The sequence below is a fragment of the Mobula birostris genome, chromosome 8 (assembly GCF_030028105.1).
Source record: "Mobula birostris isolate sMobBir1 chromosome 8, sMobBir1.hap1, whole genome shotgun sequence".
Lineage (NCBI taxonomy): Eukaryota > Metazoa > Chordata > Chondrichthyes > Myliobatiformes > Myliobatidae > Mobula > Mobula birostris.
In genome coordinates, this window is record NC_092377.1 from 30,586,260 (window position 1) to 30,611,609 (window position 25,350).

The following is a 25,350-nucleotide window of genomic DNA, read 5'->3' on the forward strand; positions in this document are numbered from 1 at the left end:
AAAGTAATATTGTACAACTATAAATAGAACTGATTTGCCTTGTCAGTTTCCTAAGCAAGTCCCTTGGGTGGCTTCCCACTGTGAACTGATAGCTTGCAATCATGACCTTGGTAAACACATTCGTCATTTCCCATTTTCCACCTCCCATAAGTTCCATACAAGCAAATTTTTATTCCACATCTCAAATGTTTCAATAATAATTTGTGAAATCCATAAGGACGAATTAGCCTTATCCCAACTGTAGTAATGCAGGGTACATTGTAATTGTGTTTGACTGAACAGAAATATCATAACTTCAGTACTCCAGTTTCTAATCTAGTATTATGGTCATTTAGTTCAAAATTCTATTGCCACAGCAAAACCTCTACATAAGCACAGGTAAAAGAAATTCAGCACAACCATTCTTTATAAGTTGCCGAGGTCAAACAAGGTCACCATAAAGCTTTCATTCCATTGCTTTTAGACTTGCCTTTCATAACATCATGCAAGGAATGAAGACAAGCAGCAAGCTGTGTAAAAACTACGTTGTAGTTTGTCTGAAGCAACATTTCAGGATTGGTACCTAAAAGGAAAGAAAAGATGCAGTGTTTAATACCATTATTTTTCATAATTGCCTTTTATGTTAAATGGTAACCTTCCTACAGCCAAAAGCATAAAACTTGATCAGTATTAGCTTGTCATTTACATAGCTATCATGTGGGCTATAGGGAAACAATAATCTCACTTTACCATCTACGTGGCATACACTGAATTATTTCACGCTTCCCAACTTCAGGTATGAAATCATTCAATATGGGTAGACAGATTTAGATGACAGCTGCTCTGACTCACATTACAACAAACAGGCAATTCTTTAGTGAGTCCATTCTTCTGATTTCTCTTCCTGATTTTCCATCCACTATGTGGACATAAAATTTCCCCAACCTAAGCATCTCAGGAATTAGGGCAGGGGCTAGTCAAAAACAATTCATCCAAGTGTGTGATGGAAAATCAAAAAGGTGGTAAAGTAAAGAGTAGAATGTGTGTATGCAGCTAGGCACAACGCAAACTTAAGTTTGTTCACGACATCACCGTTGTTGGCAGAATCTCAGTTGGCAATAAGGAAGTATACAGGAGTGAGATAGTTCGGCTGGTTGAGTGGTATCCCATCAATAACCACACACTCAACATCTGCAAGAGCAAGGAATTGATTCTGGATTTCAAGGAATTGAAGTGGAAGTCAGGTGGACACACACCAATCCTCATTGAGGGTTCTGCAGCTTCGAGTTCCTGGACATCAGCATCTCAGAGGATCCATCCTGAGTCCAACCCATTGATGCAATCACGAAGAAAACATGCCAGCGGCTCTACCTCATTAGCAGTTTGATAAGATTTGATATGTTAAAGACACTTGCAATTTTTGCAGATGTACTGGTTGCATCTCAGCAAACTTGGGAGGCTCCAAGCATCGGATGTGATTCAGATTTATTTATCATGTGTACATCAAAATGTTGGTCTTAACTAATACACCCAAGGATGTGCTGGACACATCCCAAGAGTGGCACCACACATTCCAGCATCAACATAGAATGCTCACCATGCTTCATCACAAAAGACTGTTGAGGATCGTAAACACAAAATAATCTGCAGATGCTGGGGTCAAAGCAACACTCACAACATGCTGGAGGAACTCAGCAGGTTGGGCAGCATCCGTGGAAAAGATCGGTCGACATTTCCACGGATGCTGCCCGACCTGCTGAGTTCCTCCAGCGTGTTGAGAATTTTGAGGATTGTAGGTTCAACCAGTTCCTTCATCTACCATCTCTACCATCAAGGACATCTTCAAGAGGCAATGCCTAAAAAAGGTGGCAATCATCATTAAAGACATATCCTCTTCATGTTACTACCATTGGGGAAAATCCTGAAAAGCCTCACTCAACATCTTAGGAACAGATTCTTCTGCTCTGCCACCAGATTACTGAATGATTCATAAACCCATGAACACCATCTAGTTATTTGTCTTTTGCAATATTTATTTGTGTAACTTATAGTAATTTGTCTTGCACTGTACTGCTGTTGCAAAACAATAAGATTCATGGCACATGTCACTGATTCTGATTAAGTCTGCTAACAAATATAAATTGGTTGGGTGGAGAAAAAGGTGGCAGATAGTATAATGTGGGAAAATTTTTTGAGTTTGAGCTTATCAACTTTGCTGAGAACAACAGAAAATTATTTAATGTTGTAAGACTATAAAACTGACATTCAGAAAAGAGCAACACACATCAAAGTTGCTGGTGAACGCAGCAGGCCAAGCAGCATCTGTAGGAAGAGGTGCAGTCGACGTTTCAGGCCGAGACCCTTCGTCAGGACTAACTGAAGGAAGAGTGAGTAAGGAATTTGAAAGTTGGAGGGGGAGGGGGAGATCCAAAATAATAGGAGAAGACAGGAGGGGGAGGGATAGAGCCAAGAGCTGGACAGGTGATTGGCAAAAGGGGATACGAGAGGATCATGGGACAGGAGGTCCGGGAAGAAAGACGGGGGGTGGGGGGACCCAGAGGATGGGCAAGAGGTATATTCAGAGGGACAGAGGGAGAAAAAAAGAGAGTGAGAGAAAGAATGTGTGCATAAAAATAAGTAACAGATGGGGTACGAGGGGGAGGTGGGGCCTTAGCGGAAGTTAGAGAAGTCGATGTTCATGCCATCAGGTTGGAGGCTACCCAGACGGAATATAAGGTGTTGTTCCTCCAACCTGAGTGTGGCTTCATCTGTACAGTAGAGGAGGCCGTGGATAGACATGTCAAAATGGGAATGGGATGTGGAATTAAAATGTGTGGCCACCGGGAGATCCTGCTTTCTCTGGCGGACAGAGCGTAGATGTTCAGCAAAGCGGTCTCCCAGTCTTTGCTTTTCTTCAATACCTCTTGAAGATATTCTCGATAGTAGGCAGGATTATGCCCATGATAAAGCTAGCTGAGTCAACAACCCTCTGCAACCTTTTTTGATCCTGTGCATTTAAGCTTCCATGCTAGGCTGTGATGCAACTGATCAGATAGATCTCCACCATACATTTATGGAAATCTGGAGGCTTTAGTAACATACCAAATCTTCTCAAACTCCCGATGAAGTATTGCTCCTGGCATGCCTTCTTCATGATTGCATAAAATGCTTGGGCCCAGCACAGCTCCTCTGAGATGTGATGCCCTTGAACTTGAAGCTGCTCACCACTTCCATCGATGACCCCTCAGTGAAGAACTGGCATATTCTCCCAACTTTCCCTTCCTGAAGTCTGCAATCAGCTCCTTGGTTCATAGTCATATAAGCATTGCATCAAGCCCTTCAGTCCACCATGCCAATTTGGCCATCAAGATCCCAGCAATACTAATCCCACTGTGCCTTAATAAATAAATATTCAAGATATTATTCAAATGCTGTAATATCTCTGACTCCACCCAACTACTCAGGCAATGCATTCCAGATATGAACCATTCTCCATGGGAGAGAGTAAAAAGGAAATTGGCCCTCAGTTTCCCTCTAGAATTCCTGCTCCTGTTCACGGCCTCTAGTTTGAGACATAGTTGCAACTGTGAAGCTTTCACGATCTGCTTCCCTCATAATTTTGTACATCTCTATCAAATTCCCCTTTAGCCACCACAGAAGAAAAACATTCGCCAATAACTAAAATGCTTGCAGGTAGCTGTTAGCCAGAGAGAACTACAGTCTACAAATCAATTTGTAAAGTGAATTTGAATTAATCAAGGATAGTCAAAGGAGACAAAGCAGTTGTCTTTGTTCTTGCCAAGTGCTTGAAGGAGATGGATTTTGTGAGACCATCCTCACAGCCCCCCGTTTTGTGAACTCTGATGAACTGATTCTTGCTCTGGGATAACTTGATCAGAGCAAGTGAATGTGGACACAACAAGTTTTAGCTAATAACCTACTAAACCATTCTCAGACAAGTAGCTATGTATCATGTAAAGTGGCAGTGTGTGGGTCACCTGGTTTGAACCTGAGTTGATAAAAACAAAGGCATGATGCTGAGGACAGAGACAATCCTGTTTGTAGCTCGAGACCAGAGCCAATAAGGTGACCTGTCGGTCAGGTGACCCTGAGTCAGTGGGATGGTGATGCATCATTTGAATCGATAAGGCACACGACAAGAGTTCAGATCATCAAATGCAAAAGAGCGACAACTCTCCAGAGACCAACCATCGCAGATGTGGTATGCCCCACGGAGACTTGGACATTGGAATGGGACTATGAAGAAAACATGGCCAGCGTAAACTCCTTTCCCGGTATTCACATTTTCTGTTCTTTGACTGTTCATGGGGGTTCAGGAAAACTTCGTAGGTGTGCACACAGGTAGTTAGTTTGTGAACCCATAAGCTTTTTATTTAAGACAACAAAGGTTACTTGTTGGTAAATACAGATTCTCTCCATGCCTCTCTGATCATTATTATTATTAAGGGAATACTTCCCTATAACAGAATATAATGGTCGATGTCCATAACACACCAGCAGTTCTTTATGCCATGGACCAACACCATTATGCAAGGAGTCCATGCACCTCAAGTTGGGAACTCCTGCTCTACACCTTCTGCAATTCAATTACATCCTTCCAATAATTTGGTGATGAGAACTACACAGATTACTCTGAAAATAGGCCAACTAATGTTTATAAAGTTGTCTCAATCTCCTTATATCGGTTAACATTATGTAACTTCTTGATGATAATGCCACTTCATATCAATGGTGGGTAGATAGACTCCATCCCCAAAATGTAATTTTCTGGCACGTCAACTAAACAGGGTAGAAATGGGAAAACCTGTAGTAAAAATACAACTCAGGTCTCATTTAAAAAATGTTTATCTGACCTCAGCAGTGATGTCACTGTCAGTTCACTGTCAGTTACTCAGATAAAAAAGCTATCCCAAGGAAGTATGAGCAGAGTGAGCCTATGTTCTCTGGTGTTTAGAAATGAAAGGTTATTTATTTGAAAGGGGTTTGACTAGGTAGATACTGAAAAGATTTACCTTTTTATGAGAATCTAGAATTAGGCAGGCTCAGAGACCAGGGGACGCTGTCAAAGAAGATTGAAGGGAGGATTCCTCTTAATTTGCAAATCTTTAGAATTCCCTACCAGACAGAGCATGGGTGTTGAATCAAGCAATATATTCAAAAGCAAGAGATTTTTGGCTATTAGAGATTACAGATCCAACAGGAAGGTAAAGTCCAACCAAAGATCAGATGAGCAAAGGGTTTTATTGAATGGTGGAACAAAATCAAGAATTCTAGCATCATTAGACTATGAATAATTGTTTTGCCGCACAATATATTTCAAATCATTTTCTGTGTTTAATTTCTACACTATTATATATTCTATTTACAGCTAAATTTCCCTTCTAATGACTCAGGCCAGAGATTAGATAATTAACTCATTGCTCTTATTACTCCCCTGCATTCCACGTGTACATACTCTGTCAGTTCTCTTGGCTTGCTATACCTAAATAAATAAACAGAGGTATATCTAACCAGTCATGAAAGCAAATTGTAGGATGGATCTTTTCAGAAACGTACATGGCAAGTTTTGTATTGAGCTTAAATGACAAAACAAGGATGCTGTTCTGTGAACTTACTTGGCAAGGCAAGAAGGTTTATGTAAATTTGCAGCTTTTCAAAGATAGCAGTAATCTTTTGCATGTCACACCGCAGTTCAGTGTTCTGTTCTCGTAAATTAGTAGTGCAGAGTGAGTATTCACATTCCTCTTCCAAACTACCAGTTCAGAAAAACAAAATAATGTTTATCAGCATCCAAGTCAAATTACTTATTTCATAAAACATTTCTGAATAGACTATTTGAGATATTTCTACAAAACCAAGATTTTCTTTTTAGATAATTTCACTGACACAATGGAGGGAGTATGTGTATGCAGATGAAAAATGCATGCACAATTAAAGAGTTTTAGCAACAGAACATATGGTATTTGTAACTTGAAGTGAACAAGGTTCACAAATCCCATGGTGAAAGGTAGAATGGGGATTCTAAAAATAAGTCAGAAGGAATCCACTCAGAAAAATCTATTGCAAATTATAAATTTTAATTAGCTTGATAGTGCTGTACTTAAATAAATATTTGGTGATGGTGCAGCTTTGCACCTAAATTCTGGGTATATATCTGCATCATCCAAATTTTCAGTTGATTAATGAAGATAGGATCAGAATCAAAACATTTCAGCTTCTACAAGTGTATGAATGATTTTGATTAAAAATCTTTTTGACAAGGTTACAATCTGTTAATCAAAGTCACCCAACTATTTTAAACCTATATATAGCTCTGGTCTCCAGTGAACCTCTTTCAATAAGAAGTCACCTTTCAAGTTCAATGGGTGGGAAAAAAACTTGCCTTTTTCATTTTTCTCTGCTGTATGGTGCTACTGGACCATTCATTAAGCGACAAGTTCTAAACCCTGAGGAACTTGATTTTAAGTAACTAAGCAACTCATTAAGTTTTCGAAACCAAAACAAACTAATGTCAGAAACTGAGAAATAAAACTACAGGAGTATCATGAAAACAGCAGTATAGAACAGTACAACACTGGACAGGCCATTGGGCCCACAATATTGTGCCAGCCTTGATGCTAATTTATACTAAACATCTTTCTCTTATGTATCATGCATATCCCTCCATTTCATTCATATTCATGCATCTGCCAATCTAAAAGCCGCAACACCAATCTTCCCGTTTTGAACACTATGCCTGACACTTAACCCTGTGTAAAAAAAAATGCCTTTCACATTGTCTTTAAATTTCTCCATCTAAACTTCAAAGCACGTCCTTTAGTGTTTGATATTTCTACCCTGAGGAAAAGGTTCTGATGTCTACCTTATCCATGCCTCTCAATTTTCAAAGCCTCTTTCAGGTCTCCCCCTCAGCCTTCAATGATCTAGGGAGAACAACTCAAGTTGGTCAAACCTCTCCTTAAAGCACTTGTCTTCTAATCTAGGCAGCATTCTGGTAACCTTTCAGCATCCTCTCCTGTCTCGACATCCTTCCTATAAGGGGGCAAACAGAACTGCATGCAATACTCTATGCAACGTGGTCTGACTAAAGTTTTATATAACTTGATAGCGGCTATATTTCATAAGGAATTGGAGGAGAAATGGTGTGTCACCAAAGACACTAGCAAATTTCTACAGATGTAACATGGAGAGCATTCCAACTGGTTGTATCACCATCTGGTATGGAGGGGCCACTGCACGAGATTGGAATAAGCTGCAGAAAGTTGTAAACTCAGTTAGCTTCATCATGAGCACTAGCCTCCCCAGCATGCCTACCATTGGAGGCAAGCTTTCCTAAGCCTTCTTGAATTTAATTTGAATTGGATTGACTTTATTCCTTACATCCTTCACATACTTGAGTAAAAAACTTTACATCTCTGTCTGAATGTGCAATGTGCAAATTATAGTAATTTGTAATAAATTGTATGTACAGTAAGATATACAATAGAACAGTCAATATAGCTTAGAAATACAAGTGTATCAGCGTCAATTAAGCAGTCTGATCGCCTGGTGGAAGAAGCTGTCCCGGAGCCTGTTGGTCTTGGCTTTAATGCTGCGGTACCGTTTCCCGGATGGTAGTGGCTGGAACAGTTTGTGGTTGGGGTGTCTCGGGTCCCCAATGATCCTTCAGGCCCTTTTTATGCACCTGTGGCTGTAAATGTACTGAATATTGGGAAGTTCACATCCATGGATGCGCTGGGCTATCCGCACCACTCTTTGCAGACCCCTGCAATTGAGAGAAGTACAGTTCCCATACGAGGCAGGGATAATTGAGCCAGTCAGGATGCTCTCAATTGTGCCCCTGTAGAAAGTCCTTAGGATTTGGGGACTCATGCCGAATCTTTTCAACCGTCTGAGGTGAAAGAGGCAATGTTGTGCTTTTTTCACCACACAGCCAGTATGTACAGACCAAGTGAGGTCCTCAGTGATGTATATACTGAGGAGCTTGAAGATGTTCACCCTCTCAACACCAGATCCACTGACGTCAATAGGGGTTAGCCTGTCTCCATTCCTCCTGTAGTCCACAACTTGCTCCTTTGTTTTTGCAACATTGAGGAGGAGGTTGTTTACTTGACACCACTGTGTCAGGGTAATGACTTCATCTCTGTAGGTGGCCTCATTATTATTTGAGATAAGGCCAATCAATGTAGTTTCATGTGCAAATTAATTAGCAGATTGGAGCTGTGGGTGGCAACAAAGTCATGAGTGTACAGAGAGTAAAGGAGGCGGCTTTTGACACAGCCCTGGAACACTCCTGTGTTGAGGGTCAAAGGTGAGAGAGCCCACTCTTACCACCTGCTGGTGATCCGACAGAATGTCCAGGATCCAGCTGCACAAGGCAGGGTGAAGGCAAAGGTCTCTGAGCTTCTTGTCAAGCCTGGAGGGAATCATGGTGTTGACAAGCCTGGAGGGAATTATGGTGTTGAATGCTGAACTGTAGTCCAAGAACAACATTCTCACATAAACATCCCTCCTCTCCAGGTATGCAAGGATAGTGTGTAGAGCTGCAGTTATTGTGAAATCTGTCGATCAGTTCTGTTGGTAGACGAATTGTAGAGGTTCAGTGGGCGGCAGCATGCTGCAGGTGTAGTCCTTGACCATCCTCTCAAAGCATTTGCTTATTATTGAGGTGAGTGCGACAGGATGATAGTCGTTCAGCCATGTTACCTTGGTCTTTTAAGGTACAGGGCTAATGGTGGATATTTTGAAGCACTGGGAGAGGGAGAGATTAAAAATGTCTGTAAACACACCAGCCAGTTGTGCTGTGCACACTCTGAGTACCCGCCCTGGGATGCCATCCAGTCCCGCAGCCTTGCGGCTGTTCACTCGTTGGAAACACCCGCATACTTCAGCCTCAGAGATGACCAAGGTGCAGGTCGCATCAGCGGCTCTTCTCGGGGGCTCAGTGTTGGTGATATCGAACCAAGCGTAAAAAAAGATTTAGCTCATCTGGGAGAGGCAGCGATATTGGCAGTACCGCTGCATTTAGCTTTAGCATTTAGCAGACCGTGCCATAAGCTGCGTGTGTTGTTGGTGGAGAGTTGTGTCTGGATCTTGTCCCTATACTGTCGTTTCACTGCCTTGATGACTTTGCGTAGATCGTAGTTGCATTTCTTGAGTTCCCGGTGGTTACTGGCGGTAAAAGTTCTGTCTCGTGCGCTGACTGCAGTGTGAATGGAACTGTTGACCCAGTGTTTCTGGTTTGGATAGACCTTGACCAATTTTTGGGGGACAACGTTCTCGATGCACTTCCGGATGAAGCTCGTGACCCCTTCCATGAACCCGGAGACATCCTCATCACAAAAGACATTCTAGTTGACATCATCAAAGCAGTCCTGTAGCATAAAGACTGACTGGTCGGAGCAACAGTGGACAATTTTAACAATGGCCACCTCTTGTTTCACCTTCTGCCTGTACACAGGCAGAAGCAGGATGGAGGAGTGGTCAGACTTCCCAAACAGTGGACAGAGCAATGCTTTGTAAGCCTTGCAGAAGGGAGAGTAGCAGTAGTAGAGTACGCCATCTTCCTGGGTGCTCACTTGGATGTGAGACACTCGATTAAAATCTCCAGCAACGATGAAAGCAGCCTCTGGGTGTACAGTCTCCAGGGTGCTGATGGTCTTGCATAGTTCCTTGAGAGCCAGATCAGTTTCAGCCTGTGGCAGAATATATACAGCTGTAATGATAATAGCTGTGAAATCTCTAGATAGCCAGAGATGTTCATACAGCAGCACAAGGTACACTAGATCTGGGGAACTAAAGGATTTGAGGCCATGCACACCAAGTATTATTGACCATGAAGAATACCCCACCTCCTTTACTCCTCCCAGAGAGGTTTTTAAGACATGTTCGCCTGGAATAGGGAGAACCCTGAGGGCTTGACGGTGTGATCCAGTATCTCCTTCATCAACCAGGTCTCCACGAAGCACAAAACGTTCCTTCGTTTCCTGCTAGTGGCTCAGTTCACACAGCTTGTTGTCCAAGGACTGAACATTAGCCAGGAATATGCTAGTGAGTGGCGCGTTCTTCTTTGCCACGTTATCTACTTGTACAGCCACGTGCAGTGAACTATAGACCTGGACTCCAAGATTCAACTGCATCTCAATGCCATTAAAATGTCTACCATTAATTGCATACTTTTTCCTTTCATTTGATCTGCCAAAGTACAACACCTCAATTGCCCAGATTAAACACCAACTGCCATTTCTCTACTCATGTCTGAACTGATCTACATTCTAATGTACACTTTGATTGCTCCTTACACTGTCCACAACTCCATCATTCTTGATGTCATCTGCTAACTTGCTAATACACCTGTTTTTATCCAAATCACACCAGTCCTGTGGAACACAACTGGTTAAAGACTTCTAACCAGAATAATAACTTCCCATCCTTACTAGGTTTTCCGTGGGCAAGCCAAATCTGAATCCAAACTTACAATTCACCCTGAATCCCATGCATATTTATCTCCTGAATCAACCTGCCACGAGGGGTCTTTTAAAATATCTTAGTAATGTCCATGTAGGTAATAGCCAATGCCTTACCCTCATCAAGCTCCTTTATTACCTCCTCAAAAAGACTCGATTAAGTTCGTAACTTCTTACATTTTATCCCCAAGTGACTCCAAAGCCACTTACTTACATGATTGATACTCAACTGGCTCCAAAGTTTGAGAACAACTGAAGATGGACAACTAACAATGACATTGTCAGTCAATACCAAGTTCAATTATCTTCCCCATTCAAATAAATTGGAGACTATCAAGCTTGTGGAGAAAAAAAAGATGGAAGTTTTTACAGGAAGTTATTAACCATCCATGTGAAATGTACAAATCAAATATGAATAGATAATTTGGACATATCAATTTCAAAAGTAAATCATGAACAGCATGATTTTTTTGTTAAATTTGTTCAGAAAAGGGAAAAAAATAATAGTATCTAATTAACACACACACACACAATACTGGAGATGATCATCCACCAGAACCTCATTGGAATTCATTAGTCAAGCATGTCATTTAATAAATAAATGGAAGTAAGTATTCACATAGAACAGTCCTAAACAAAAAAAAAAAAAAATCAATTTGGCTGTCTGGTTGTCCTACAATCATGTCCATGGATAACTGAAGAAAAAGTCAGTATGACTTGCACACCAGAAAGATTTTGAAGCAAGAAGCTTGAAACAGAAACACTGTATTAGCTTGCACAGAAAGACTTTCATTCTGTTAGTTACAAACTACAAGAATCAACTGAGCTCACCTTTTTAATTGATACGGTAGAATTTTCTTTAGAAAACAAACGTAAGTAGTAAAGATGTCTGAAAATGGTTTAAGTTTCACAGCAGTTTCCTACGATAAAAAATTAGGGAAAAGGAGTATTCGCAGTGGTATATACAATTCACAGTAATGAATTTTAAGAAGGATTAATATCTATATAAAAGCCATCTTTAATAAACTTACCAGTGTAGTAACACTTTCTTCAGTAATACTTTCAAATAAGTGCAACATTCCTTCCTCTAGTGGACGAACATATGAGGCATTTTCATGCAGGTATTCAGAAAACTAAAGAAAAAATAATATTTTCTATATGATTCTTTTAAAAAAGGTACCATTTTATTTGGAATGCTGCAAAACATTCTAAGGCTTCATAGAAAAAGCAGATGTAGTTTTTATTATCAGATTACTGAAACAGAAATCCAAATACCAGGACTAACTAGTTTGCTCACTGCAGTACTAATTGAACATTAGGGTTAAATGGACTATTCTGCTCATTCTTAATTTTCTTGAAGAATTTAGGAATACAGAGATTAAGTAAATTTGGATCCTTGGTCCCTAAAAAAACAAAATTTTCCTTCATGGGGGTTTGTGTCATAGGCCTGGCTCATTAAAGAGCAGTTAGTAGAGCGTGACTGGTTTAGTTCACCAACGGCTTCACTTTTGCATTATCATGACAGCACAAGTAAAACTACCTATAGATCTCATTAATAATGGTATGCATGTCAATATAACTGCAAACAAATTCAGATTCTATTTTCACAAATTTGCTAGGGAAAGTAATAGTCACAGGATATCAAGTTAAATCTATTTATTTATACTTGAATTTTATTTGTGGAAGTAAGGTTTCAAGAGATACAAGATGTAAATTTTTATTCAGCTCACCTCTCCCTCTCCCCAATCATTACCATGTAGAAGTTCAGAACTCTTGCAAAAAACAGAAGGTAATAGAGAAGGATAGACTGTTTCTCTCCTTTTCTCTAAATTGCCAGGGTGAATTTGTTTGACTTATCTGGCAACTTACAGACTTCTTTAGGTTCTCTCCTATTTATCCTCAGGGCTGGTCCACAAACATGGGATTTATAACAGTTTCAGGGTGTATGGGGTGTCCAGGAAGGGATGGTATCTCTGGTGAAGGGGCTCGTCATGTCCAATCCAGGATAGCTGACTCAACTTTGGTCCCCAGTGGACACTCAGCTTTCACCTGTGGCTCCAAGTAGCTGTCTGTATGTGATGGCAGCCTCCTCCCAGACACCACTTTGACAGGTGGGCTAAACCAGGAGAGGCTGGCTGGTGGCTTCACACCCCAGTGAGATAGGGACATGCCTGTCCTAGCATGCAAAGTCAGCTCTAGCAGACTGGGTGGATGAGATCTACAGTGAGATCCAACGGCCAGGAACGCAGAACTGCAACACACTGGAGAGTGAAAGGCATGACAAGGCACAGAAGACATCATGGTCATCCACTGCAACCAAGGAAGACCACAGTTTGCAACACTTGTTCATAGCACTGGACCTATACTTCTGAGATCAGGGGAGTAGAACTACCCCAATGCAATGGCTTTTCCATTTCAATAACTCTCCCACACAGGTTTCCCATCATCGTCAGAAACTATAGACAACCAACACATAAGCCATCAATTTTTAAATTATTTACTTGGTTTAGAAATCATCCTATGGTCTTGCCTCTCCATTTCTATGTAACTTTACATGTGCCTGTGTTCACTTTCAGCAATCTAAGTATCTGCAGTTTTAACTGCTGCATCGTTGGTGGCTGTGTCATAAATTCTCAAGGCCTTAAGGCTCCCTCCATGCCTTTATCTTCCTCTTCTTAAAATCTCAGATGTCTCCTCCTTATTTAGATCAGAGGCAATTTCCATTTCATTTTGTTTCTATCAAGTGCCTTGGACTATTATATTACATTTTAAAAAGGCATCTGCAAATACCCTCTGTTGCCACACAAAAAGTGTACCTTTTGGTTCAAAGGCGAAATGGTATCCATTGCAGAATCTATGGGGTAGATCTGAATTCTTTGTTCTGTATAGGTATGAAAGTTCAGCAGCGCTCCCACCAAATCTTGACAAAAAGCTAGTGCTTGCCCACTCACATCACGAGCTTTTAACTGAAATACAAGTCAGTTTTACATGCCATATAATTAGTTTTATATTTCAGCAGATTTTTCTATTCTATTGCTTCCACCATTATCCAATCCAACCACAATTCACAAGTTAACTCATCACAGAACTGATATGAATACAAAGATGTATTGAAATTTAGAGTTGTCAATTCCATCTGGATGGAGACACATGATGTTTCAATATACAACATCCGGTTTGTACATAGTTAAACTCAGCACTAATAAGTAATTTGATGTGAGATACTTTGAGAAACTTGACAAAAAAAACCATTTAAAATTATTAGAACTACTACGTTAATTTGGGATCAAGTCAAAATGAAACTTCAAAATATAACATAATGATAACATCACCGAAAAACAGGAACATATGCAAATACTGTTGAATACATCTTTAATTTCTTCATATTTAGGAACCAAACAAGTTTATTTTCTCAAGTAAAAGAAAAGCTAGACAAATATGTTTCTCCCGAACATGGAGGCCTCGTCTTCAGTAATATGAGAGCTTCCTTCACATGCATCATCTACATAAAAATGTAGACAAAATATTTCTGGTTGCTATGTTACAATGTGTTGCTGTACAAGCATTAGATAGACTTCCAGTTTAAATTTTAAACTTCACAGCCATAATGACAATAGGAGTCACGAAAACCTTTACGTCTTAACAATGGTTCCAGAACGAACAAATTAAAGTATCAATCTGAAATGAGAAATATCACAGCCTTGAGATAACTAAAACACTGAATACTCAGTATAGCACTTTATACACTGTTATTTCAGATCCACAGAAATGCAATAACCAACTTGCGCAAACCACAAATATGAAAAAAGGCAAGTTCAAACATTAAGCAACGTGATATTTAACTAATTAATTTATTTACTTATTGGCATACAGCAGATTAGGTCCTTCCAGCCCCTCAAGCCACGCTGCCCACAAACCCCCAACCTAACCCTAGCTTAATCAAGGGACAATCCACACTGATCAATTACCCCACCAACCGGTATATCTTTTGGAATGCCAGAGGAAACGAGAGCTCCCAGAGGAAAACTTACAAAAAACTTAGAAACTTCTTACAGGCAGTGGCAGGAATAGTCCAGGTAATAGTTGTAATAACAGTAGCTTGGAATAAGTTACTTACTCAGATGCTCAAATTACAGGGATATTTTTTCCTATAGGTCACTTAGCAGCCACCAGATCACATAATATGGATAGTTTCGAGCACGAAAGTGGTCTTACACTTCAGTGAGGTACTGAGGGAATCCTGTAATGTCGGGGTGCATCTTTCATATCTGATACAAAAATTAAATCATCTTCTTCTCTTACAGAAATAAGAGCACTTCCAGTGTTCTTTCTGACAGGCTATTTTACTCCCTTATAATTGATTTGTGCTCAAATCTGAGAAATAAAATTTGAACTTGGTGTCTGAACTCATGCACTCAAGGATATTTCTACATCCAAACAATCAAGTTATAACAATTCGTGAATGTGTCACAATTCTGAAAGCTTGTGTTTTGTTTTTTAAATCTCTGAAAAATAATCTGAATATTATAGTTTACCTTTATAAATCTCCTTTACACATCACTTATGGAATTAATGCAGTTATTTCCAAGTACGTGCAAAACACTCATTGGTTTTATTCTGCACATCTGACTTCAATGAAGCATATTTTTTTGGCTAAGCAAAAGGAAACAGATGCTTAAAACCACATTGACTGGGATTACCAATTTAGCTCTAGCCCACTAGACTGAAATGTCAGCTTTATGTTATCAGTGCATAACATTGACAGTCATGAAATAATATGTTTATTTTAACACTAAAAAGGGAACTTACTGAACAGCAATGGTTAAATATAATTTACCAATTCAAATACTGGTCATGAAACATGCTTTGGAGTTCTATTTCATAGTTTAAAATGAAACAAAGCCAAAGGATGAATTATTATACTATTACCTTGCTTTGCGGTATACTCAGAGTGCCAATTTATTATAGCTCTGTTGATATTTTAAATGAACATCTGAAGCTATGTGCTGTTATGATGTGAATTTTGTGTTAGTTCCTTCCCTTCATACACAATTGCCTGTCTTCTGTTGATGTGCTGCCAGTAATGAGTGTCCCACAGCTCACTGATGTTACAGGCCATGGCAAATAGTGTGTCTACTTGGTACAGGCAGCTCATTGCTAGGCACTAGCACCATTTGCTCCACGTGTAAGTAGATCACCCATATAACACAGCTGATGTGAGAGAAAGAGCCATCTTCTTTTCTCAACTGAGATTATAGAGGCATCTGAGCTAGCAAACTGAGAAAGAACAGCTTCCACTGTATTGAACATATGGCGATGAAAAAGACCAATTAACACATCGAACAGGTGCGGTCAGTTCATAACAATGGCTTCACTCATCTTACTGGCCATAGTACAACACCTCAGAGGCAGCCTCGCCACAGAGCTGTGGGATGATTTACTGCTTGACTCACACCAGATTCCCAGTACATTAGCTCATAGCAAAGCAGGGGCAGGGGCTCACACAAAGTTTCCAGCTCAGCAGTGGGGCCAGCAGAAGTACACAACAGTCCTGAACAGAGATAGATTCCTATCTTATGATAACCCCTTTTAGTGCTGAATTCCTTAGCATTCTTAATCCACAAAAAGCATCCTGAGAGGTAAGCAAAGTACTTCTGTATTCTCATTTAAACTTGAGTGTGCAAACACATGAACCATACCGTTATTCAAGAATGAAAAATAACTACGTGTTCATAACATCAGCCTCCTAATTAAATTTGGAACAACCAAAAGAGCTGAACAGCATTTTCATGCACTGAACTTAAAACTAGGATAATTTCAAAACTTCGATCAAAGTTAATCAGACTGTCTCAAAAATAGATTTGAGACAGCTGTATTAAATTTATTCACAGAACTGAATGTAATTACTAGCTTTCACTGGTTAGAAGTCTATGATGAGTGCCCTTTGGCAGGATTCTATATTGGGATCTGTACCATTTGTGATATAAATGACTTGGGTGAAACGTATGGCCAGTGGGTTAGTACGTTTACAGATGACATAAAGACTGGTAGTATTGTAAATAATGTAGAAACTTGCCAAGGATATAGTGGGATGTAGATCAGATGCAGACACGGGCAGAGAAATAGCAGGTGAAGTTTAGTTCCAGGCAAGTGTGTAGCGTTGCACTTTGTGAGATCAAATGTAAAGGGAAAGTACAGTGCTACAGGCAGGATCCTTAACAGCACTGACATTGAGGGATAAAAGTCTAAAGCTCCATGAAAGTGGCTGCAAAAGAATTGAAAAGCTGATAATCAAGGAATTGAGTTCAAGACTAACATTCTGGTTGCCCCACTACAAGAAGGGTACGGAAGCTCTGAGAAGTTGCTGACGAGATTTTCAAAATCCTGCCTGGATTAAAGGGCAGATTCTAAGGCCAAACTAGGGTTGTTTTTCTGGAATAGTGGAAACTGAGGAGAGACCTCAGAGAAGTCTCTGAAATTATCAGAGGCTTAAATAGAGTAGACAGTCAGTAACTTTCTCCCAGAGTCAAAATGTCTAAAACTATTGGTATTCAAAGAGACGTGCAGGTTAATTAAAAAAGAGTAGTAGGTACCTAGAATGCACTGTCGGAGGGTAATGGTGGAGAAGGGTATGACAAAGGTGCTTAACATGCTCTTAGACAGGCACATGGATAGGATATTGTCCATGTGCAGACAAAGATTTATGTAATTAGGTATTAGTCACTTAATTAGTTCAGCACAACTTGGGCCAAAGGGCCTGTTTCTGAGCTGTACTGTTCTGTTCTAGGTTCTAACTTTGAACAGTACTGAAGAACAGTTGTAATGTCCACACCAAAAGATTTTTTCTGTATTCAAAAGGTTAAAATCTGTGAAATATTTCCCTATATCAACTCCTTGATTACATACCTGATGCCTCCTATCATGAATGGGTACATCCAATGTGTAGTACTCTGCAAGCCCTATTTAGGAATTATATTAAAATTAATACATTTCAAGCAATTAGAAATACTTTGAAAAAATGTGCATACACTACCAATTTCTGTCTTCATGCCTTGTAGTCTAAATGAGCAATATGAAGTTAGAACGGCTAACAAAACTGAATTCATCCATTATGAGAGATAATCAAGCAAAACCTATTGCCCTCATGCAAGTCTTCACAAAATGTCCAATACATCTCTGGTACACCCAGAATATAGTTTTAGTATATTCATGTGCTCTTAATAGATTATGCAAAATCACTTGCATAAAACTGGTGCTTAAAACTGGTAGAATCTTAAAAGTTAGAATGATTCCGTTTATTTCCCCCCTCCACCCCACCTTCTGGTCCCAATAAAATGACTTAGTGATATACAGAATAGATGTAATACTCAGTTATTTGTTTGTTTGTGATCCAGACCTACGAGGTGTGATTGGTAAGTTCATAGCCTAAGGTAGAAGGAGCCAATGTTAGAAAACCTATCACATTTATTTTTCAACATAGTCCCCTCCTACATTTACACACTTAGTCCAGCGGTCCTGGAGCATACGGATCTTGGACCTCCAGAAGTGGTCCACAGCAGGGGTGATTGATAAGTTCATGGCTTAAGGTAGAAGGAGATCAGTAAAACAGCTCTCGTTACATGCACGTTCAGTTCAACTCTGAGTGATAATGCAGAAAGTTTGAAGTTAATAACTCATCAGGGGTTATTGATAAGTTCGTGGCCTAAGGTAGAAGAAGATGAATTGTTAATTTCAAACTTTCTACATAATCACTCAGAGTTGAACTGCATATGCAAATGACGAGAGCTGTATAACTCACCTCCTTCCACCTTAGGCCACGAACTTATCAATCACCCCTGCTGTGGACACTTTCTGGAGGCAAGATCCATATGCTCTAAGACTGCTGGACTAAGTGTGTAAATGTAGGAGGAGACTATGTTGAAAAATAAATGTGCTAGGTTTTCTAAAATTGAGTCCTTCTACCTGAGGCCATGAACTTATCAATCACCCCTCGTAAGTGTACAGATTTTCATATGAAATTTCATTACTGAAATAATGTGCATTAAGACTGCAATCACAAGATAGAGACGTACTTGTATCATTGAAAGGTAACTTTTCTTGAATGATGTTTGTTGACTGGTCTAATCGCCTGCTTAGGTCAGCATGTACATTTTTTAGTTGTTGTTGGCTACATTTAAAAACAAAGAAATTAACATGGTTCAACTGATGTGCTATACCACAAAGATTTAAGCATTATCAAAACAAAAATAAATAATGGCTTGTCTTACCATTCTTCTGCTCGGAGTCTACAGTCTTTAGCTTCTCTTTCCAATGAGTGCGACTTGACCTGACAAATTATTCCAAGACAAATCTTTTGAATTCTATACATGCACATACCGATGGTCGTCCAAATTCCTTACTCAGTGCCGTTGCAAATTTACTTTCGTCAAGCCAACGGCTTAGTGTTTTCACAAAGTCTCATCTTGGTACAATAAATTACCACATCTTTAACCTGGCTTTGTTACCCCCATATCCTTGAAAGTGTTATCACACTGGCAAAAAAAACCATCTTTCCTAAAACTCTATTCTTGAATATCACAGGTCACATTTGCAACCTTCCCAGACTGGTGAAATGGCACAGAAGATGTATGATTTTTATCTAATTGTCTATCCTCTATGGACCATAACCATTTTTTCCAACCCATTTTGAAATCTCCACTGGTGACAATTCAAATAGACAATCCTTACCAAGTTCCAACCATAGTTAAAATTTCCAGTGACAACTTCTTTTCCTTCCCTCAAAATGTTTACCCTGGCCACCTCCTTTTCATCTATGTGCAGCTCATTTGGGGTTGGGGGTGTGGAAAAACAAAAACATCAGATTTGACCCCAATAGTACCAAAATCTCTTTCCAGCACATCGCCCAAGCCTCAACAACACTGATGCTGAAAAATTGCTGGCAAACAACCAGACTTGGATGAGTTGAAATTTCCTCCAGTCAAGCAACAGGCAGACAACAACCTCTGTATTCAACTGCACAAAACATTTTTCATCTTTTGCAACATTTTCATAACAATTACCTCCAGTTTTCCTGCATCCACACAACTTATTCAGCTCCACATTCAACAACTAACTCTACTACAAAAACCCTTCACTTTTATCTACTGCTTCCACTCCATAGTTATGTTTGTGGACTAGTAATCCTGATGATTTTTCTAATTACATACCTGGAGACAAGTTCTAGTTGTACTGCAGCTAGGTAAATTAAACTCCATTAATTAAGTAAATCTGAAATTAATAATCATCAGGAGATTATGATGACCGGAGCATGGGATTTAGTGGACAAGCAAGTCTACTTGGTAGCACTGTCAATGACATCCATTTTGCTGACAATGTGACTGCAGATGGTTGGGTGATAATTAGCTGATTTGAATGTGTCCTGTTTTTGTGAAAGAGACAATTCTCCAAGTTATTGGTAGTTTCCAGCATTGGTAACTCTCAGAGAACAAATTCATTCTTAAAAAGTACAAGCTCTTTAAAAAGGGCAGGGTAAGAATTTGACTCTTTGGGGTTCGTCAGAGAAGGATCGGGATGGTAGAACTAGAAAGTTATTCATACAAAATTCACAAACAAGGTGGTGGCTTGGTGTCAAGAAGAATTTTTAAATGTCTGCAATTATTGGACTTGTCCTTTCCTTTAGCCTTTTATAAACAAAAGTATTCATGGTCTTGCAAATATTTTAATAACTGATTTGTTTACAATTCTCAAACTTCAGATTCGTATTTAGCACATCATGGAAATTTCATGGATCATTTGCAAAAACTTTACTTAAAAAATAAAACCAAGCCAAATAATTTTGCAAGTGCTATTGAAGGTGTAATACACTGGAGTGATTCAACCTGTAATGTTAATGATTTGTCTGATATAACTTTTGGATCACATTTATATCCTCCTTTTTATAATTGCCAAGCAATACACAAAAGTGAATTATTTGCAGCAACACACACAAAATGCTGAAGGAACTTAGCACTGTGGAAATGAATTAACAGTCAACGTTTTGGGCTGAGATCCTTCATTGTTTGTCTTCTTTGCATATTAAAATAATTCTTACTATACCTCGTGGCCCACATCACCAGAACATCCTGCAAATTGTATATTTCCTTTCTCGTTTACTGCAAAGCAATGCAATACTGAGAACAGAAGCTGATTAACTGAAAAATGCAGAAGGACACCATGAAGTACAGGTCTCAAGATTCCATCTTTGCAACGACACAGGAGATTTTGTATTTCTCTCTAGAACAAAAATCCTCAGCTTGTTGGCTTTGATTTCTTTAACAAATTCCCTCCCTGTCAGCATATTGCAGAGTTTAAAATAAAGGAAAGATAATTTAGGACAAAACCTTATGTGCAAAAAAAAAAAAATGAAAGGTCTTACCTCTAAATTTGCTTTGTCATTTTGAAGTTTTGCTATGGTGTCCGTGTATTTTTGTTTTAAGCCATCAACCACATCATGATGTTGCATGGCATCTCTCTCCAACACCATTAATCGTTCCCTGAGCTCAGTTTCAATTCGTTTATGTCTTTCTTGAGCTTCTTGAACCTATATATTCAAGGAAATACAAAATGGAAAATCACTGCCATTAGATTTGTGGATTAATTTAATATAAGCAGTTTATTAATATAATAAACATAGTTGGACTCAAAATTGAGGGGAAATAAAAACAACCAAAAGCATTGTTTAAAAGTGAAGATTAATTATTAAAACACACACATTGTAGTAATAAATGAAAATACTATTACCTAGGGCTTGAACTACAGAATATATAATGATCCAGGCATGTTCTCACAAAGGCCTTGAATAATGGTAGCAAGATATCCTTCTTCTTGTTCTCAAAGCCTCTTGCATATTCCTCATACACTTTGCATTATTAAGCATTTACTTTCACTAACTAGAATAGGACCAATAGATCCCTTTAATATAAATCAACATTTTTCCAATCTGTAGCTAAATATTGGCATTTTGTTTATTTGTACCAAAATGAGTAATATTTATCCTGGTAATCCTGCATCCATCATGTTTTTGTGCACTCACTTAAATGATGTAAATCACCTTGAAAACTCTTTGCATCCTTCTCATAATAATATATAATTTTGTACAGCTTTCTGTCTTCAGCAAATTTGTAAGTATTAAGTTTGGTTCCTCATGTCAGTCATGGATAAATATTGCTAATACCTTGGGCCCCAAGCTATGATCTCTGTTTTAGTCACCAGACGTCAAGCTTTAAAAGACCCATTTATTTCAACTGTAATCTAATTTTTAGTCTATGCTAGTATATTATTCCAAATTCATGTGATATATATTTGCTAAACACCTCTTCATTTTTAAATTTAAAAGCCTTAAAACACAAATATATTACATCCGCTGATGTTCCCTCATAACTACAAATATATTACATCCACTGATGTTCCCTTATATATTCTATCAGTTAGATACAGGTTTCCCCTGCCATCCAAAGGTAGAGCGTTCCTATGAATTGGTTCGTAAGCCGGAATGTCGTAAAGTGAAGAAGCAATTACCATTTATTTATATGGGAAAAATTTGTGAGCGTTCACAGACCCAAAATATAACCTACCAAATCATGCCAAATAACAGATAAAACCTAAAATAACAGTAACATATAGAAAAAGCAGGAATGATATGATGAATACACTGCCTATATAAAGTAGAAATACTTTTCTACAACCATTGCCGCACTGGTCTCCGTAGTGAAAATCTCATGCAAGCGCTCTCAGCAGAAACATGGAGCAAGCGCTCTCGGCAGAAATACTCTCTCCAGTAACCTTTAAGCTATGAAGCTGCCAAATCATACCAAATAACACATTAAAACACACACAGCCTATATAAAGTAGAAATAATGTATGTACAATGTAGTATCACTTACAGGAATCTGGAAGTCAGCACCGAGCACACTGATGATGGTGTGTTAGGCTGAGTCGTCGGAGGTTGGGGTGGTGCAGTTGTCCCCAACCTCCAGGCAGCAAACCGATACTGATCTGTGGAGAATGCAGCAGTCCAGCAGTAGCCGGGACGCACCCAGCACATCTTTAGGAAAAAAGCCGAAATAAACAAGCTAATTAATTAGGTGCCGCCCGGCACGTAAATATCGGCCCAGATAAGAGGTGACGCAATCGGCAATTGCCTCTGATCTGGGCTGACATTTACGTGCCGGGCGGCACCTAATTAATTAGCTTGTTTATTTCGGCTTTTTTCTTAAAGATGTGTCGGGTGTGTCCCGGCTACCGCTGCATTCTCCGCGGCAATGTATCGGTCCGCGGCCTGGGGGTTGGGGTGGTGGGACACCGGGGTGTCATCTCATCGTCGTCTGTTTCCATCAGGGCAGGAAGGTCATCTTCTTTTATGTCTGCCTGCCTCGAAGGTCGAGATTCGTCGTTTGCTGTGGAAGGCTTGAAAAATGACAGTATGCTTGACTGCTTAGCCTCGTGCATTTTTCTATCATACAGTTCTTTGTAAGCACTCAAACCATCCTGCAAATATGCCCTAAAGCTACGTACCCTTTCAAAATGAAAGTCGTACTTTATCGTTGCAGCGAAAATATCACGCAGTTGCTTCACGTTCAGTTCCTGGACGACTTCACTTTCGGTCCGTTCGCTACTGCATTCAGTTTTGATTGTTATCCTTTCCTCTTCCAATTGCATCAGCTCTTCATCTATCAGTTCTCGGTGATAGGATGCCAAAACCTCTTCAACATCATCTTCGTCAGCTTCCACAAGCCAAAGTCACTTTGTCCTTACTTCGTTCACCACGATCGAAACGCTTAATTATGTCTAGTTTTACGCTAAGTGTAACACCTTTACGAGCTCTTTTAGGCTTTTCCGATACCTTAGAACTCATCTTGCTAATGCCGCTATATTGCAGTCCTGCGGGAGGAGCTTGGCTGCTCGGGGCGCGTGGGCCTTTTTTCGTAACAGTGAAAAAACCTTCTGTTAGCGAAAACAGGTAACTAATGTAGGTCTTTCGTAACAGCGAGGTTTCGAAAAGCGGAGGACACCTGTATTCAATTAAAAATGTAGTAGATTTGTCAAATATGATTCTCCTTAGTTAATACTCTTAAACTTGCCTAAACCTAATAAATAAATAAACATTTCTTTTTTAAAAAGACTTTATCACATATAGATTCTGGGATTTCTCTACTATTGATGTTGAATTAACTGGTCTCAAATTCCCAGTTGTCTCTCCACCCTCCAATCTGCATGAACTGTTGCAAGTGCAAAGAATTTTATAAAATGACAATCAATGCAACCACTTAATTCTGTATGTACTGTCCAGTTAATGAAGGAGCTTGGTTCAGAAGACTCTTCACTGTGCCAAAGTCCATATAGTGACAGTTCCAGAAAACTCAACTTTCATAGTTGCTATAGTGGGAAAATGGCATAAACTAGTCAATTGCCTCCCTGTAAGGATACAGTAAATCAAAGCAAACAGTGTTTCTATTGACAAGCTGAAACACGGCTCATTCAATCACTTTTATTGGCAGACAGAACAGCTCAGATGCTTACAGATTTTCTCCTGCCATTTTGAAGTATTTATCTAACAGACAACTCCTATTAACATAATCAAAAACTACCAAATGTTACTGGGTCATATGAAGTTGCTTGAAAGACAGGTTCCAAATCTTTCGACTATCCTTTGACAGACAATATGAAATTTGGGTTACAACCCTTCTTCTGCACAATCTGTTAGTACCAACATGGACCACAACCTTTGGCTATATACAAGCTTCCCAATTACTATGGCAGTTTATTTGAAGTTGATTATGAAAGCCTCAGAGAAGTAAGCCTGTGTGTCAATATTTTTCAGTCATGTTACACAGTCAAAAGATAAGCAACTTATGATTTCAATTTAACTGCTCAATTAAATCAACAAGTTAACAGGATAGAATAAAAAGCCAAACAATTCTAAAGGAAGGAAGATTCAATATATTAAAAAAAATGAAGAAAGGAAAAAGTCTGATCCAAAGGGAAAGAAGCATATGACTAGGAATTCCCCGGTGGGGGAAGAACTTTTATTAAAATGATGCCTTTCACAACCTGAAGTAGAGATTGTTCAAAATTCCCCACGAACCCAAATTTATTTTGTAGAAAATGAGATGACCAGTTTGGCCATTGCATATTCCAATAAACAAATACCGTATGAGCCAGGAGTTTACAACATCTGTAGACAACAGATATTAGAATACACAAGTATATAGCAAGGATGACATTGTTTTCAAATAACAGTCTCTTTTTGAAAAGTCTAAGCTACAATTAACATTAAAAGAAGTAGCATACATAGAATTTACAGCACAGAAACAGACCTCTTATCACACTCCTAAAACAGCAAAAGCGGTCAATTTAGTACTTTCTCAACAAGTAAATTAAATGTTAAATACATTTGAGGTTGATCAAAAAAAATGAAAAATAACCACCAGAACATTCATCAACTTCTCCCCTTCAACCAGGGCTGCGGAAAACATCGCAGTCAAACAAAATATCAATCTAATAGCTCTCAAGAGACCTATTTGGGAAGAATACCTAGAAAAACTTTGTTTATGGATAACCACTATATTCTGCAAACCATAAATACTTGTCAAACAGTGAATGGGGTTCGGAAATGGAAAGAATCTTGGTTTATATCCTCACCATATCACGCATAAACTACTCATGTATTACTTGTTACCTGGCTCTGGACAAATTGTATTGTGTGCCAAAACTCTAAATTTGCTCTTAACAATCATCAAAATAAAAAGCAGTTTCTGGAGTTGGTCATGGAATGCTGGCAAGCGTACATAAACAGGATGCTTATACGTAATGACTCTTGGCCCAAAAGATCTGCATCAATTTAACT

At 39.1% G+C, this 25,350-nt stretch overlaps 1 protein-coding gene across 5 annotated transcripts in view; it reads right to left on the minus strand.

Moving 5' to 3' along the window:
* ppp1r21 (protein phosphatase 1, regulatory subunit 21) overlaps nt 1-25,350 on the minus strand; it is an 84,799-nt gene that overhangs the window by 37,075 nt on the left and 22,374 nt on the right. For all 5 annotated transcript variants that reach the window (XM_072264938.1, XM_072264937.1, XM_072264936.1 and 2 more), the window contains 9 exons: nt 20,881-21,045; nt 18,734-18,792; nt 18,539-18,633; nt 17,373-17,425; nt 13,283-13,432; nt 11,498-11,599; nt 11,298-11,386; nt 5,616-5,752; nt 470-562 (listed from right to left, as the gene is read on the minus strand). In XM_072264938.1, coding sequence (XP_072121039.1) covers nt 470-562; nt 5,616-5,752; nt 11,298-11,386; nt 11,498-11,599; nt 13,283-13,432; nt 17,373-17,425; nt 18,539-18,633; nt 18,734-18,792; nt 20,881-21,045 — 943 coding nt within the window. The remainder of the gene's footprint in view (nt 1-469; nt 563-5,615; nt 5,753-11,297; nt 11,387-11,497; nt 11,600-13,282; nt 13,433-17,372; nt 17,426-18,538; nt 18,634-18,733; nt 18,793-20,880; nt 21,046-25,350) is intronic.